Genomic DNA, 17,010 nt, shown 5'->3' with positions numbered 1-17,010 from the left:
TCTTAACAGGCTTTTAAATTCAACATAATCACTTGATTTTATCATCTTGTATCCTATTCAACAAACTATTTGATAGGTATTCTCTCATTTTTAAATTATCCACTCACCCAGGTCTCCTTCAGGGTCAGGGTCAGATCTGCAGTCCAAGTAATCTGGATTGAGGATCAGCATAGGGTCCTTATCATCCTGGAGTCGAGTCTGAGGATCAGCCATGGTATTTCGCTGAGGTATGATCCGAGGCAAAAGCAATCGTAACTCTTTCCAGAATTCAGAGGACGGGGTCTGTTAAAGAAGCAGTTCAGGGATATTTGGTAAGAATCGTATCTAAATTCAGATCTTCCAGGTTTTCCTGTCATATTGTATACTGTATGTTCAGACACACAGTGCCTTGGGATTCATACTTTCCATAGCTTTGAATCTGCTGACTCGAGAAAAGAATCAAATACCCAAGTTGAGAATCCTTTTCCTCATTAAAGAAGTTTCACTAGGATCACAAACTATTTCTATAAAAACATTGAAATGAGGAAGCACAGACTGCATGAAGCAGATCGAATTACTGCTTACCTTTGCACATTTTTGATATACTGAATTGTTCCACCCACTCTTCACAGCTGGTTGTGTCAACCTGGCCCATCCATCTTAGCTCAATGGGAAGCAATTAAACCACATGTTCTATTAACCAGTTTTTATGCTTTTTCCCACTTACACTCTTTCACTTTGTGATTTACTCAGATCCATTTCTGTATCAGGCTACATACACATTGCAAACATTTATGAAAAAGATTTAACGGCCAATTAACCTGCTAGGTCCTGAGGTCATGGAAGTGCTGTTGAGGGTTTCAGCTGTGGTAGAAGCCAAATATCAAGATCTAGTATTGGAAAACTGGAGCTCTTTGGGCATAATGTTTTGATTAGTGGTTTTAAAAAAAATGTATGATTGCACGTCTGCAATTTTACTCAGACTCAATGAAATTAGCAGATTTTTTCCTGAACAAGATGAATTGCTGTATCAGAGCTTCCTGGTCACTCTTTCAGTCATTAGTATTATTTTTAAACTTCAGATTGCTTACTTAATTTAAATTCCCCAGCTGTTACTGTGGCACTTGAACATTACTTCCAGATTGATTCTGAATTACTAGTTCAGTAATTAAATTGAACTTGTGCAGTGAGACTGTCATGAAGGACCAGCAGATAGATGATGAGTCAAAATTGCAATCAGTGGGGTGAGTTGCAGTGTAAAAGGGGGACAAAATCAAGAAGGGTGACAGAAACATACATACTATGAATACATACTATGGAATAAGGTAGATGATCTTGTAGCTTAGAGATTGGCAGGTATGTTGTGGGACTGAGTCATGGCTGAAAGAAGATTACAGTTGGGAGCTTAACATCTAAGGATACACACTGCATCAAAAGGACTGGCAAGTAAGCAGAGGGGGTGGTGTGGCTTTGTTGCAAAAAAAAATGAAATCAAATCCTTAGAAAGTGGTCACAGAGAATCAGAAGATGTAGAATCCTTGTGGGTTAAGAAACTGCAAGGCTAAAAAGATCCTGATGGGATTTGTACAGGACTCCAAACGGTAGCCAGGATGTGGGCTACGAATTACAATGAGAGACAGAAAATGTCTGTCGAAAGGGCAATGTTACGATAGTTATGAAGAGATTTCAATATGCAGGTAGATTGGAAAAATCAGGTTAGGGCTGGATCCTAAGAGAGAACTTGTAGAATACCTACAAGATGGCTTTTTAGAGCAACTTGCGGTTGAGCCCACTAGGGATTCAGCTATTCTGGATTGGGTGTTGTGTAATGAACTGGATTTGGTTAGGGAGCTTAAGGTAATGGAACCCTCGGGAAGCAGCAATCATAATATGACAGAATTCACCCTATCATTTGAGAGAGAGAAGCTAAAATCAGATGTATCAGTATTACAGTGGAGTAAAGGGAATTACAGAGGCATGGGGGAGGAGCTGGCCAGAATTGATTGAAGGAAATACTAGCAGGGAAGACAGCAAAGCAGCAATAGTTGGAGTTTCTGGGAGGAATTCAGAAGGCACAGGTTAGATAAATCCCAAAGAAGTAGTAGTAAAGGTGGGATGACGCAGCCGTGCCTGATAGGAGAAGTCAAAGCCAAAATAAAAGCAAAAGAGTGGGCATATAGTAGAGAAGGATTCGTGGGAAGTTAGAGGATTGGTAAACTTTTAAAAATCCAACAGAAGACAAATAAAAAAGCTCTCAGGGAAAAGATGAAATATAAAGGTAAGCTAGCCAACAAATTCAAAAAAGATATGCAAGTGTTTGCAGAGGGGAAAAAAGAGCTGAGAGTAGATACTGGACCATTGGAAAATGATGCTGGTAGTAATGGAGGACAAGGAAATGGTGGACGAACTGAATGAGTATTTTGCATCAGTCTTCAATGTGAAAGACACTAGCAGTATGCCGGAAGTCCAAGAGTATCAAGGAGCAGAATGAGTGTTGTTGCTATTAGTGGGGAGAAGATGTTTGGGAAACTGAAAGGTCTGAATATAGGTAAATCACCTGGACCAGATGGACTACACCCCAGTGCTCTGAAAGAGGTGGCTGAAGAGATTGTGAAGGTATGGGTAATGATCTTTCAATAATCACTAGATTCTGGAATGCTTCCGGAGGACTGGAAAATTGCAAATGTTACTCCACTCATAAAGAAGGGTGGAAGGCAGAAGGAAAGAACCTATCAGCCAGTTAGCCTGGCCTGAGTGGTTAGGAAGACGTTGGAGTTGATTGTTAAGGATGTGGTTTTGGGGTACATGGAGGCACATGATAAAAGTAGGCTGTAGCCAGCATGGTTTCCTCAAGGAAATATCTTGCCTGACAAATCTGTTAGAATTCTTTGAAAAAATAGCAAGCAGGATAGACAAAGGAGAATCAGTGGATGTTGTGTACTTGGAATTTCAGAAGGCCTTTGACAAGATGCTGCACGAGGCTGCTAAACAGGATAAGAGCCCGTGGTATTACAGGAAAGATACTAGCATGGATTGAGCATTGGGCGATTAGCAGGAGACAAAAAGTGGGAATAAATGGAGCCTTTTCTGCTTGGCTGTTGGTGGTTAGTGGTATTCCACAGGGGTCAATGTTAGGACCGTTTCTTTTTACATTGTATGTCAATGATTTGGATGATGGAATTGATGGCTTTGTGGCCAAATTTACAGACAATACAAAGAGAGGTGGAAGGGCAGCTGGTGTTGAGGAATCAAAGAGTCTGCAAAAAGACGAGGATGGATTAGGTGAATAGGCAAAGAAGTGGCAAATGGAGTACAGTTTTGGGAACTGTATGGTCATACACTTTGGTAGAAGGAATACTATTTTCTAAATGAGAAAATTCAAAACTCTGAGGTGCAAAGGGACTTGGGAGTCCTAATACAGGATACACTATTTGCAGGTTGTTAGTGGTCAGGAAGGCAAATGCGATGTTAGCATTCATTTTGAGAGGACTAGAATATAAAAGCAAGGATGTAATGCTGAGGCTTTATAAGGCACTAGTGAGGCCTCATTTGGAGTACTGTGTGCAGTTTTTAGCCCCTCATTTAAGAAAGGGTGTGTTGACATTGGAGAGTATTTAGAGGAGGTTCACGAGAATGATTCTGGCATTGAAAGGGTATTGTATGAGGAGTAATTCATGGCTTTGGACCTTTACTCATTGGAATTTAGTAGAATGAGGGGGATCTCATTGAAACCTATTGAATGTTGAAAGGCTTAAGTAGTGTGGATGTAGAGAGAAGTTTTCCTATGGTGAGTGAGTTTAGGACCGGGGGCACAGCCTCAGAACACAGGGATATCCATTTTGAATGGGGATGTGGAGGAATTTCTTTGGCCAGAGTGTGGTGAATTTGTTTCAGTAGGTGGCTGTGGAGGTCAAGTCTTTATGTATATTTAAGGCACAGCTTGATAGATTTTTCATTAGTCAGGGCATGAAGGGAGAAGGCAGGAGATTGGGGTTGAGAGAAAATTGGATCAGCCAATTAATATGCTCCTGTGTCTTTTGGTTTTATAATTGCTTCAATATATTGGGCCTAGGGTAGGTCACTGAGTTCCTTTATACAAATGAACAATGCAAAGCCCTGCTCCTGTCTGTTCCCCAGTCGAGTCACTGGGTGTATTTAAGGTGGTGCTTGACAGGTTCTCAATTAGTCAGCGATGAAAGATTATGGGTAGAAGGCAGGAGAATAGGATGAGAGAGAAATGGTTCAGCCATGATAAAATGGCGGTGCAGACTCTTTGGGCCGATTGACCCAACTCTGCTCCTACGCCTCGTGGTCTAAACATTCCAGTGACGAATTTAAATTTGATCTGTTGGAGTGATACTAAGCTCTGGATCTGCATGTTCTCACCATTTAGTGAACTTTGAAGTTTGCACCTCATCTTCATGCTTGCTTCAGTATGCCCATTCAGTGAGGGCTGGTTTACTAGTGAAGGATACATCATGCAGAATGAGACCTCATACAGCACTGGCTCCCACTTCCCCATTCTTTTTCTCGATCATTTCATCATGAAATGCAATCTTTAAGTGTCATCTTGCATTCTTGTGTGTGAATGTACAAAAAATATTTAAAATAGTTCTTGATTTGTGTTTCATTCACAGTTAGCTTTGAAGGTAAGACACTGTACCATTGATGTAGCAGTCCAGATCAGGAGAGTGATGTTTTTCCTCTGCGCTTTAAGGAGTTGTACGGCAGGGTGAGACAGTTCTCTGTAATGGTTCTCAAACATGATAAAGATGGGGTTCCTGGAGAGATCCAGTAGATTCCAGAGGGCTTCTCTGTGGATTGCAAGGTACATCTGTAAGTACTCCAACTACACAAATCAAACCATAATGGCAAATACTGAGTCTTACACCACTCTTTAGATATTAGGACCTGTAGTTGGACATAAACCAATCTGTACAATTCAGGCTTTAGCCATTCTAAATGACAAATGTAAAATGCTGGAGGGGCTCAGGTCAGGCAGCAGCTTTGGAAATGAACGAACAGTCAGCGCTTCAGGCCAAGGTCCTCCTTCATGACTGGAAAGGAAGGGACAAGATGACAGAATAAAAAGGTGGGAGGAGGGGATAGCTTAAAGGCGATGGGTGAAGCCAGATGGGTGGGAAAGGTAAAGGGCTGGAGAGGAAAGAATCTAATAGGAGAGGAGTGTGGAGCATAGGAGAAAGGGAAGGCAGAGGAGACCCAGGGGTAGGTGATAGGCATGAGTAAGAGGTAAGAGGCCAGAGTAAGGAATAGGAGGGGAGTGAATTTTGTCTTACCAGAAGAGAAATTGATATTCATGCCATCAGGTTGGAGGCTACCCAGACAGAATATAAGGTGTTGCTCCTCCACCTGGGGGTGGCCTCATTGTGGCACAAGAGGACACCACGGATTGATACGTTGGAAAGGGAATGGGAATCAGAATTAAAATATTTGGCCACCAGGAAGTTTTGCTTTGGCGGATGGATTAGAGGTGCTTGATGAAGCGATCTCCCAATTTACGACGGGTCTCGCGAGTGTAGAGGAGGTCTCATCGGCAGCACTGGACACATTAGATGACCCCAGCGGATTCATAAGTGAAGTCTTGCCTCACCTGGAAGGACTGTTTGGGACCATGAATAGAGGTTAAGGAAGAGGTGAACAGGCAGATGTAGCACTTTGGCCGTTGCAGGGATAAGTGCCGGGCTGGAGATTTGAGAAAAGGAATGAATGGACAAGGGAATCGTGGAGGGAGTGATCCCTGTGGAAAGCGGGGGGTGAGGGGGAGCTATATTTGGTGGTAGCCTCCCTTTGGAGATGGCAGAGGTTATGGAGAATGATGCTTTGATTGTGGAGGCTCATTGTGTCATAGGTGAGGACAAAATGAACTCTATTACTGTTAATGTGGTGTGAAGATGTGTTGAGTGCAGATGTTTGAAAAATGGAGGAGATGCAGGGCAGGGCAGCATCAATGGTGGAGGAAGTTCTTTGAAGGAAGAGAACATCTCTGATGTCCTGGAAAGGAAAGCCACATCTTGGGAACAGATGCAGCGGAGGCGAAAGAACTGAGAAAAGGGAATAGCATTTTTATAGGAGACCAGGTGGGAAGAGATATAGTCAAGACAACTGTGGCAATCGGTAGGTTCATATGAAAAAAATGCTGGCCGATGGTTTATCTCCGGAGATTGAGAAAGGGGAAGGAGGTGTCAGGAATGGACCAAGTGAATTTAAGGGCTGGGTGGAAGTTAAAGGCAAGATTGGTGAAATTGATGAGCTCAGCAAGGGTGAACATTATCAATGTATCGGAAGAAGGGTGAGGTGCATTACTGGGGAAGGCTTGGAACATAGACTGTTCTATGTAGCCAACAAAAAGACAGACATAGCTGTGGCCCCTGCAGGCACTTATGGCCTCCTCTTAAGTCTGGAGAAAGTGGGAGGAGCTGAAGGAAAAATTGTTGAGGACCAATTCTGCCAGACATGGGGTGGTGGTGGTAGTGGTGGAGGGGAACTGGTTGGGTCCTTTATTGAGAAAGAAGTTTTAAGGCCTTCTTGATGGGGGATAGAAGTATATAGGGACCGGACATCCAAAGTGAAAATGAGGTAGTTAGGGCCAGGGAATTGAAAGTTACAGGATGTTGTGGATGTAGGTGGGAAGGGACTGAACCAAGGGGAATAGAATGGAGTTGAGGTACAAGGACACAAGTGCAGTGCGGTATGAGCAGGCAGAGACAATAGGCCACGCAAACAGTCAGGTTTGTAGATCTTGGGTAGGAGGTAGAAGCGAGCAGCATGGGGTAAGGGAATTATGAGTTTGGTGACAGTGGATGGGAGCTCTCTAGAGCTGATGAGGTCAGTGATGGTGTCAGAGGCAGTTTTCCAATTAGTCGGAGTGAGGCCCTCTTCAAGGGGTAGACATGAGGCGGTGACTGAGGGTTACCGCCTGCTCTCAGCAAGGTTCAAAAATTCCTTTACTATAAAGACTGGCTGCACAAGATACTACCTTCATATAAATGACACTACTTCCACCACGAGCAATATCAGACAAGACTGAGCCATACCCAGTCCATCGGTTTCCCCACAGTATTAGCTCACTGATAACCTACAGTGTACAACTAGATTCTTATTTCCAATATATGTTTGCCCATCTCCTTTATTTTATTCTTGGAAATAAGTTTCTTGGTGGCTGAATAGGCTGAATGTGGAAACCAGTCCTATTGAATAAGAACATTCAGATTCAGCTAATGACTTGTATTAGTTTATCTTATCCAGAGCAGGAGGATTTGCAGTGTTAGCAAGTGTCATCTGAGGTCCCCTGCAGCACTGAGCTCACACAACACAGGAGACAGCAAATCTCAGCCTTCTGAGAAATCCGTAAAATTTCCCTCCTAACAATTTATCCTTTTGCTTTTCTTCTCAGTTTTCTAAGATTGGAAAATGTTTACATACATTTTACAGACTGAGGAGGGAGAAAGTAATTTTTGATTGCTGATGTTAAATAAGAACAAATATTAACCATGCCCCCAATCCTCAGTTGAATCCACCTTCTTGAACACTCTATTGATATCAAATGAATTAAATATGCAGAAATGTGTTCAATTGACAAAACTCACAGGCCATATTAGATTAGATTGTATTTATATCTCCTATTATAAACACTGTCAAAAGGTGCATTGTTTAAGGATACAATGTATGTCCTAGATAGTGATATCACTAATGTGTAATTCATTATATTTAAAAAATAATCTAGTTATACCATCTGTAAATAAATATAGAGTTCGCCAGTTCTTTAAATACAATCTGAGACATGACAAACAATCTTAATCGCTGAAGTGCAATTGGCAAATTCAGTTTAAAAAGCATAGAAGTGGTACCTAAACAGCCCTTCTGGCTAAGCCAAAGATTCACATTCATCTCCTCCAACCTCATCTACTATGCACAGTCATCCCAACGTGGCCTCTTCTACACCAACGAGACTAAGCAACTGGTTTGCGGAGCACCTGTGTTCTGTCTACAACATCCGTCTTGAACTTTTGGCTATGTATTACTTCAATTTCACTTCTCATTCCTACACCAAGCTGTCTATGCTTGACCTTCTTTACTGCCAGGGTGAAGTCAACTGTAAGCTAGACAAAGAACAGCTCATTCTGTTTGGATTGTCTATAACCTAAAGGTATGTATGCTGTAGTTTCCAATTTCAGGTAACCCTGATTGCCATTACCCACCGAAACTCCTCCCCGTTGGGTTACATCTACTCACCTCTCTCTTAAATTCCATTATCACCTTCCTTATTCATCAAATTCCAGCACTTATTGCATTTTTGTCCCCCACTTATCACATCACACTTCAGCCTTTGTCTCCACCTCCCCAATTACCTCCATCTGGCCCTCTAGAGTTTTCTTCTACCCTCCACCCATGTTGGCTTCCACCCCTCACCTACATGCCTGTCTCCCAACTCCATCCCTCCGCTTCCCTCACCTGGCTTCATATGCACAAAGAATGACAACATTCAACAATTATACAGAATAAAGTATTATATAAAAATAATGTTAGTAGTACAGATATGGGAAAATGTGTATAACACCAGTATATATTTACAATGTAAACAGCATTCTAAAAAGTGGTTTAAAGTGTTCACAGAGCAGTGCAGTGACTGAGGTAATCAGTAGAGGGGAGTGGGGCTAACTAGAATGGTCGATCAGATTAACTGCCTGGGAAAAGACAAATTTAAAGATGATATGAATTTTTTTGTTCTAATTGACCTATAGTGCTTTACAGAAGGGAGCTTCTGGAAAAGTCAGTTTCCTGGGTGGTTAATGTCCAGAGTGATTTTTTTCTGCTTACTTCTTTGTCCTGGGCACATACAAGTCCCTGCAGTGATGGTAGACTGTGGCCAATAATCTTTTCTATTGTCCTGCTGTAGATTTTGGATACTGTGAGAGCACGTTGAATCAAACCAGACAGTAATGGCTGACGTGAGGACGCTCTCCATGACGGCAGTATAGATTTGCACCAGTTTGTTCTGGGGAAGAAAGAAATTTACCAACTGGCTCATGCAGTGCATCCTCTGCCAAGCCTCTTTGTTAATGAAGGAGATATGGTTCTCCCACAGGAGATCCTGTGAAATAATGATGCCCAGGGACCAGAATGTTGAAATGGTGCTAACTGTAGAGATGTTGGTGACAAGTGGGCGGAGAGAGCAGACCCATTCCTCCTGAGGTTAGAGATGCAATTTCAGGGCATTCAGCTCCAAGTTGTTGTGATTGCACCAGATACTAACTTGTTTACTTCCTGGTGGTAATTGGATTCTTCACCTCCGGTGATTAGTCCACAACTTGATAAGTTCAAGAGATGGATCACTGAAATGCAGTCACTGGTTCAGAGAAGAGAGGGGAGAGAACACACCCCTGCAGTGCCCCAGTGCTGAGCGAGTGGGTTGTGGAGAAGTGCTTGCCTAGTCTCACACACTGCCTCCTGTCAGAGAGGAAGTTTGAGATCCACCTGCAGATGGGACCTGGTCGAGTTTGGAGAGTTTCTCTTGCAGAAGCTGAGGGATGATGGTATTGAAGGCTGCACTGAAATCAACAAAGAAAGTCCTGACACACTACTGCTCAGAACTGCAATAGAGTTGAAGAGTATGTTAAATTGATCATTGATCAGTAAGAGAACCACAAATCCTGTGGACATTCTTTGAAAAGCCTGTACAGTAAATACCACACTGCCTCGCTCCTAGCCACTTCTCAGCTCAATAGAGTAAATAATACCTGAGGTTCAGCTTGCACCAGTCCTGCTCCAGGTACACCTTGCTCAATACCACGATCAGACGGCGGCAGCGACTAATGTTCATTATTAGCTCTGCAGAGGGCTCTAGATCAAAAGAGAAACATTATAGAATGGCAAACTAGTAAAGAGGCTTGAGGAGATATTACATCATACTAGATATGTAAGGCACACAAGTTTATGACAAGGATATTTTTTCAAGTAAATTTATAAATCACTTCATGATTCAGATGAATACCATTACTGATTCAGTACAGATTCTCAGTTTCCTTATTCATACATCCTGGTGAGTTTGAATCATAAAAGGCTTTGGTTGTGTGGAGATTTAAAGGCTGATGGAAATTAAGAGCGTGTTATAGCCTCACAAACCAATCAGCTCAAGGTCAAAGCCAATTTGTCAGTCTTGAACGAGGTAGAGAGAGTAAAGGCTCTAAATGTCCCTGCAAAAGAGACAATGAAACTCAGCTCCTGGTTTTTATTCAACGATTCCTGATCGAACATGTGCATATGAACAATTCAGCCCAAATGCAATACTGCTCACTGCCAAGTTGTCTGCTGATGTTCACTAAGTTACTCATCATGAATAGGTACTTTGGTGAGACTGGTAGCTGGCAGCACTGGAAAGAAATGTATCCTGGCATCTAGATTCCTCCCTAGGGCCTGCAGCCCAGACCAGAGAAAGTGTAACAGACTTCTGATTAACAGCTTAGGAGAGGTACCTGACCCCGGCAGGATATCACTGTCATCTAAGTGCAGCTTGTAGCCATATCGGTTCTCCAAATGTGGCTTCAGGATGAAGTTGACGAATTTCCGGTCATCATCAGCAGGTACGTAGGAAACATAAGCATCATACAGCTTACCATCTGGGAGGAAAATCACAAGTAGAAATTAACAGCCCAGCATTCCTGATCAACACATTTTGCAGAATGGAAATTTTGAATCTTGTCCCAATATTGTCATCTAGCTGACCCCTTGCCATATGCAGAAAATATCAGACTTGGTAGTAGTGTACAGATCCCATAAGGGGGAAGAGGGTGAGTGAAGAAAGAACACTATATACAGGTATGTTCATAAATTCTTGTAATGTAGAAGCAGACTATTTGGCCCATCAAGTCGATGCTAGATCTCAAAATATTCTCTTCTGTCCATTAATGCACTGCAACCTGCTCATCAAATCTTCCAATTACCCCGCCACACACTCAGAGTAGGAACAACTTACACTTGCAGGTTTACCAACCAGCAAGACTTCGGGATGTCTGAGGAAATCGGAGCATGGGGGAAAACTTATACAGTCGAGGGAGAATATGCAAACTCCTCACAGAAAGCACCGAAGGTCGGGCTAAAACCCGGGTCATGGGGGTGTGTGGCAGCAGCATGAATGACTGCACCACCATCTTAAGGTACACAGTGCAAGGGAGATTAGTGAAAGGGGCTGTGATTGGGCAGATGATCAAGGTGAGATCGTGACACTGCCTGGTGAGAGGACTGGTCTAAAGTGCTGAGGACCGGCAGTGGATGCAGGTGGGATGATTAGTAGCCCTGAAGGAAAGGAGACACCTCCCTGAGGTAACAGACACACTAGAATTCACCACAGGTGACCTACGGACAGCATGGCTCTTTAATTAACACAAAGCATGCATCAACCCTCTGGTTAGGACCTATTTCAGTTTTCATGCAAGATACATATCTCAATATGCATGTAATGCAAACAATTTCAGCGTGCTTCGGCTCCAGAATATAAATGGGCCACCGAGCACAAAGGTTTGTGACATTGGGGTGTAGTATTTACATAGTTTTAATCAAAAAGGCTACCAGAATATTAGCCCTTTATACAGTGTTTAGTGGACTGGAACATAGCAGGATAAACACTATGTTACTGCTGTACAGACTACAGCTGAAGAAATATGAACAACTCTCACACCATCCCTCAGGAAGAGTGAATTTGCCTTGGCGAGGATGCAGCATTGTCTTAACCAATGTAGGATTGTGTTCCCTGGAATTTAGAAAACCCAGGGGGTTTTGTGATTGGTCAGCTGAGAAGAAACAGGCGTATGTCGTGAGATGTTGTTCAAGGACCACTTGTGAAGAGAGCAGTAAACTGAATTTCTAGATAGAGCTGCCTTGCATTCGTAACTCTGTTTCTCTCACCATAGGTGTTGCCCAGTCAGAAGGCATACAGTACTCCAGCATTTATTATTTACAATTAATAAAACAGCATGTTGAGTTCTGTCTTATTAGGGTTAAAACAGAATATTCAGGATGTTTTCAGGTCAAGTGAAGCATTGCAGGCGGGTTCAGGACATCTTGTATTAGTATTTTGGTAACTGAAGTAAACTTCAGGAATAAACATCACTTACCATTGACTTCAAACTCTCCATATTTGTTCCTGTACCAGAGCTGCAAATCCAGTCTGCACTTCACATACAGCAATCCAGCCAGAAGTAATGCAGCAAGCACCAAAAGGGCACCCAGTACTGCTGGGATGTGACTGGCAACATCTACGACTAAGAGAGAGACAGTAAACAATACCTAGAAAGCACCGAGGCTGCTCTAAAGGATCACTGATTAATCAGGGTACCAAAGTAACAGGTTACAGAAACACAAATATTACTGAAGTAACTCAGCATCGGTGGGCGAGCAGAAATTGGTGATATTTTGTGCTGAAACGCTGCAAGAGTCCTGAGGCAGAGTTTCATCCTGAAATGCCAACAGTTTCTTTCCTTCCACAAGTGCTACTAGTCACGCTGAGTTCCTCCAGCAGATTGGTGATGTTCCAGATACCAGCATCAGCAGTTTTTTTTTTGCGAATCTAACAGGTTATAGAGTATCCTAGCACAAACTTTAGAGCAGGACCATAAAGCAGAGGGGATCTTCACTTCTCAGAATGAAATACATTGCTATCCACTGAGATGGTACTGAGATTGTACAGCACCAACCATATCTTTATGGCTCTTTTATTTTGCTGATCAAGGTAAGGGATGCAATTATTGGGAAGCAAGGATATGATTTCTACTCAAGGCAATGTCAACCATGTTCAAGTCTGGTAACACATAGCCAAATCTGTTCTACTTCGATCCAATACACCTCAAGATGAGCAAAACATAAAGAGAAAGACAAAAGAACAAAACCTTGGCATTTGCTGCTGGAGGAACCACAACCGAACAATGTTTGACTCACCTGTCTTTTCCAGTGTGAAGGTCATGGATTCTTTTCTTATGAAACAGGTGAAGGTCCCATAATCAGCCTCATCTGCCAAGCTGACATTCAGAAAGCTGGAGAGAATCTTCTCTGAAACATTAAGCCTGATGACCAAAGAAAAAGTGGCATTAGATCCAGTACCTGTCTTGGGCAGGACCCTCTCAATCCCAGCAGCAGCTCCTGTCCACATGTTACCACATTATAATACTTCTCCCTCCACATTTCATCATCTCATGCAGAATTACTTCACTTGAGGAAGCCTCAGATGCAATGCTATTCTCACCCCTTGAGTGAGAAGGTTGTGGATTTGAGATCTTTACCAGATTTTGACTTCATGCTTAGTGCTGTTTTGTGGGAATGCTGCATTGGTGACTCTTGAACCAGATGAATAACCAGCTCCTACTCCACGATGTCTCAGAATGGAGTAAAAGTGCAGCATAGAAAGAGGCTATTTGGCAGGCAATTTTCACTGAAGACCTTTTATAGAAGATACATTTTCCTGGTGCTCTATATTTAACAAAACCTTATTTTCCCTTGTGATCTATTGTGCGGGAAGTGCTGACTTCTTTACCCACATAGTGTCAGTAACTAAGCTCGGGACAGACTGTCTCTAATTCGACCTTGACTAAGCTCCAAAACTCATTATCAAAACCACTTACCTCTGTTTTTGTCCATACCTCATTGGAAGCATTTCTGCATTACCCAACTCCCTGACCAGTACTGGAACACCTGTTACGTCTCTATCATTTTTATGGACCTGGCAAACGAAATGGCTCTTAAAACTTTACACATGACTTGGGCAATTAGTTGAAGTGCAACAACAAACATGCCGAAGATCTGGATAAATTCTTCAAACAAGTCATAAACAGAGAAGAAAGAGAGGTTTTTTAACTGGGACAACCCCATGGAAGCCATTCGTACCTAGTTACTTTTCTCATGTAGCACTGCCGAAGGGTGAGCAATAACAGAAAGCAATGATGCAAACAAACAGATCATCTTGATTGCAGCCTGTCCTTCCTGACGCTGTGTACGGACAGGAAGAACAGTCTGCCATCAACATTATCAGCTCACTTGCATCACTGCTTTCTATGGAACTGTGCTGTAATAATACAAAGCCAATGACTTGTATGCACAAGCACTCGTGCAATGAAAGACTTATTTGCAGCAGCATCACTGGCACGTAACATCATAAAAACAGCATTCACAAGAGAAACAAATGATAGACATTTTTACAAGAAAAAGAAATGCAATTAGAAAAAAAATCCATTTGTGCAAAGTGATCAGTGTTGCTCAACTGTAGTGGTGATCAGGGTTTTGCCAGTTGAGTACATTTGAATATTATTTGGTTGTAAAGTTATCCGGAATATCCTGAGGGTACAAAAAGCTCTGTTGCCTATAAATACTTTCATGATTTCCTCCCTTTTAAACATGTACCTGTTCTTAAGGTAATTCATCCAAACAAATCTATGCCATTAAACTAATGTGTTATAGCTGTGCAAAAATTAGAACTGCAGTCCAAATCAAAGATAACATCCTTGTTCCATTTCTTAACTATGGGGAGCAAACAGATTAGTGGTTATTAGCACTAAATGAATATAAAAATACCAAACCAGGAATTGAGTTTGACAAGAGACCGTGGATCATCAATAGTTGACATTTCCATGCAGCTAATGTCAACAATCAAAGGTGAATTTCATTCCTATTCTTCTAGAAATAAACCCAACAATATGTTTGGAATTTTTTTTAACGTCTTATTTGCTTCTATAATGAGAGATAGTAGGAAAACATTCCCAACAGCGGAGGTATCTGAAACTTAAGGATACACATTTAGGGTAATTGGTATGTCCAGAGGGAATCTGAGGAAGAATTTTTTTTCCACGCAGAGGGTGACTGAAATCTGAAGTGCACAGCCTGGTGCTCTCTGATTATCTAAAGTAGTAAAGCTGAATTGCCAAGGTATAGAAGGCTATGGAAGATGTGCTGATAAATGGGATTAGTACAGATGGGTACTTGGTGGTCAGTTTGGTCATAGAAGGCTGAGGGACTCTATATAACCATGACTCTATAATAATAATTGTGGCCTTCATCTTCACAAAAGCATTGTAAATAGATTCCATTTAAAGTTCTTCTGCACAAGAAGTAATTTTCCATATCCTTCCTCCAAAAACTATTAATGTCCTTCATCTACAACTGCAAGAATTATGAAAAAGCATGTTTTCTCATACATGCTCCAGCAGTCTTCATTCAAAGGATGATCCATAGAACCTACTGTTTTGACTAAGTTTTTGATCATCTCTGTATTAGCAACTTTTTGTGTAGCTAACTTTCTTCCTATTTTCGGAGATTAAATTTAATATAGAGAAGCATTAAGGTTTGAGTGCTGGTATAAAGAAAGATAAAGTAAATGATACAAAGCAATTTTTGCAAGTAGCAGGACAAGAGGCTGTTTGAGAACACACACAGAAGATCTTTAGCTTGATAAATAGAGCCCAGGAGTACAATAGCAAAGAACTTAGGCTAAACTTTTATAAATCAAAGTTTCCACCTGGAACAGATTATCCAAGTCTGGATGCCACACTTCAGGAACAAGACTGGGGTGTGTAAGAGGTGAAGTGTTTTACCAGAATGGTACTACCAATGAAAGTTTTCAGTTAGGTTTGTGAAATTACGCCTGTTCTGCTTAGAACCGTTTAAAAGAGAGAATGTTCACAATTATGAAAACAGTTAAAAGAATAAACCAATAGCGTCTGTTTCTAGTGGCAAAGAAATTGATAACCAAAGACATTGATATAAAGCAGTTGGCCAAAAGACAAAGACAAGATTATGTCCCTCCACCCCCGCTCCACAATAAGTTATGATGGTCTGGTATACATTACCTATAAAGATAAATAAATTCAGTGGTATTTTCCCCAAAAATTGGACAAATGCTAAAAGGAGAATTACTACAGAAAAACAGCAGGTGATTGTGTGTAATTAGTGCCAACACAGAGTACACAGAATCGCCTCCTTCCATGCTGCCTCATTCTAAGATTCTATAATTATTTATTTCCCAAAGGCTATCACTGCATAAACATATTAAGCTCCAAGTGCTATACTGGAAATAGTGGGAAGGTAAGAAATGTGGGGATGAACCAATAAGCACCTGGCAGCAGTTTCCATTTTGTTTTCCCCAAATCCATAATTTATAATCTTAGAAAGATTGTGGGTTTGTTTACACTGACTACCTCAATGTTTGATGGGCACAACATCATCCAACTGCAGGTGTAATACCATGTAGACACTGATTGGGCTGATGCCCCCTGAGCAGTTGTGGGAGGGGAATTTTCATAGGAGGTTCTGATCCTTGTTCCCAATTGCTATAATGATAAATGTTTCATATGTAGCTCCAGTTCACAAATTGGGATGAATTCTGTCAGCTACTGAACATCAATAACACAAAAAAATGGCACTTTGACCGGGGTAACACAACATGCAATCTACAATCATGTGGTAGCACAATGAGTTTGAGAAAAACAAAGTCGGAATCAGACAAAGCCTCGCAGCAGTTTGTGTTACCTTGAATCTTGTCTCCCAATTTTCTTTCCTCTGGAAAGTAGGAGTTTTGCTAGATTACAGTTCAATGGACATTGAATTATTACCTCATCATGTCTGTGTTAGCAGATCTTTAGATTATTGAGGGATGTCATAGATCAGCTCGTTCCAAGTCCAATTTTTACAGAATCGGAGGCCCAGCTCAGCAAATCAAGTTCAGTTTTGACCTGGGCAGAAATTAGGGTGCTTCAAACTGGTAGTTCAGTACATGCTGGGCCCTGTATCTGTTCTCAGTACTTTAGTGCACATTTGCTTTCTGCATTATCAAACACAGAAAATGACAACACAGTACAGGCCCTTCAGCCCACAATGTTGTACCAAACTGTTAGCCTACTTACTCTAAGATCAATCTTCCTTCTACATAGCCTTCCACGTTTCTATCAGACAGCTCTATCTAGATTTCTTTATACAATGCAGATGTGTGGTTTAAATAAGGTTGTGTATCCCTTGTAGGTCTGGGATGTGAAA

General features: G+C 41.6%; 1 protein-coding gene across 1 annotated transcript in view; it reads right to left on the bottom strand.

The window, feature by feature from the left end:
* sigirr (single immunoglobulin and toll-interleukin 1 receptor (TIR) domain) overlaps positions 1–17,010 on the bottom strand; it is a 37,866-nt gene that overhangs the window by 1,926 nt on the left and 18,930 nt on the right. The window contains exons 3-8 of the mRNA XM_072272318.1: positions 12,931–13,055; positions 12,111–12,257; positions 10,473–10,616; positions 9,738–9,840; positions 4,643–4,793; positions 108–282 (exon numbers count right to left, since the gene is read on the bottom strand). Coding sequence (XP_072128419.1) covers positions 108–282; positions 4,643–4,793; positions 9,738–9,840; positions 10,473–10,616; positions 12,111–12,257; positions 12,931–13,055 — 845 coding nt within the window. The remainder of the gene's footprint in view (positions 1–107; positions 283–4,642; positions 4,794–9,737; positions 9,841–10,472; positions 10,617–12,110; positions 12,258–12,930; positions 13,056–17,010) is intronic.

The sequence above is a fragment of the Mobula birostris genome, chromosome 11 (assembly GCF_030028105.1).
Source record: "Mobula birostris isolate sMobBir1 chromosome 11, sMobBir1.hap1, whole genome shotgun sequence".
Lineage (NCBI taxonomy): Eukaryota > Metazoa > Chordata > Chondrichthyes > Myliobatiformes > Myliobatidae > Mobula > Mobula birostris.
Note: the sequence above shows the minus strand (reverse complement) of the source record. Positions and strands in the feature narration are given on the sequence as shown.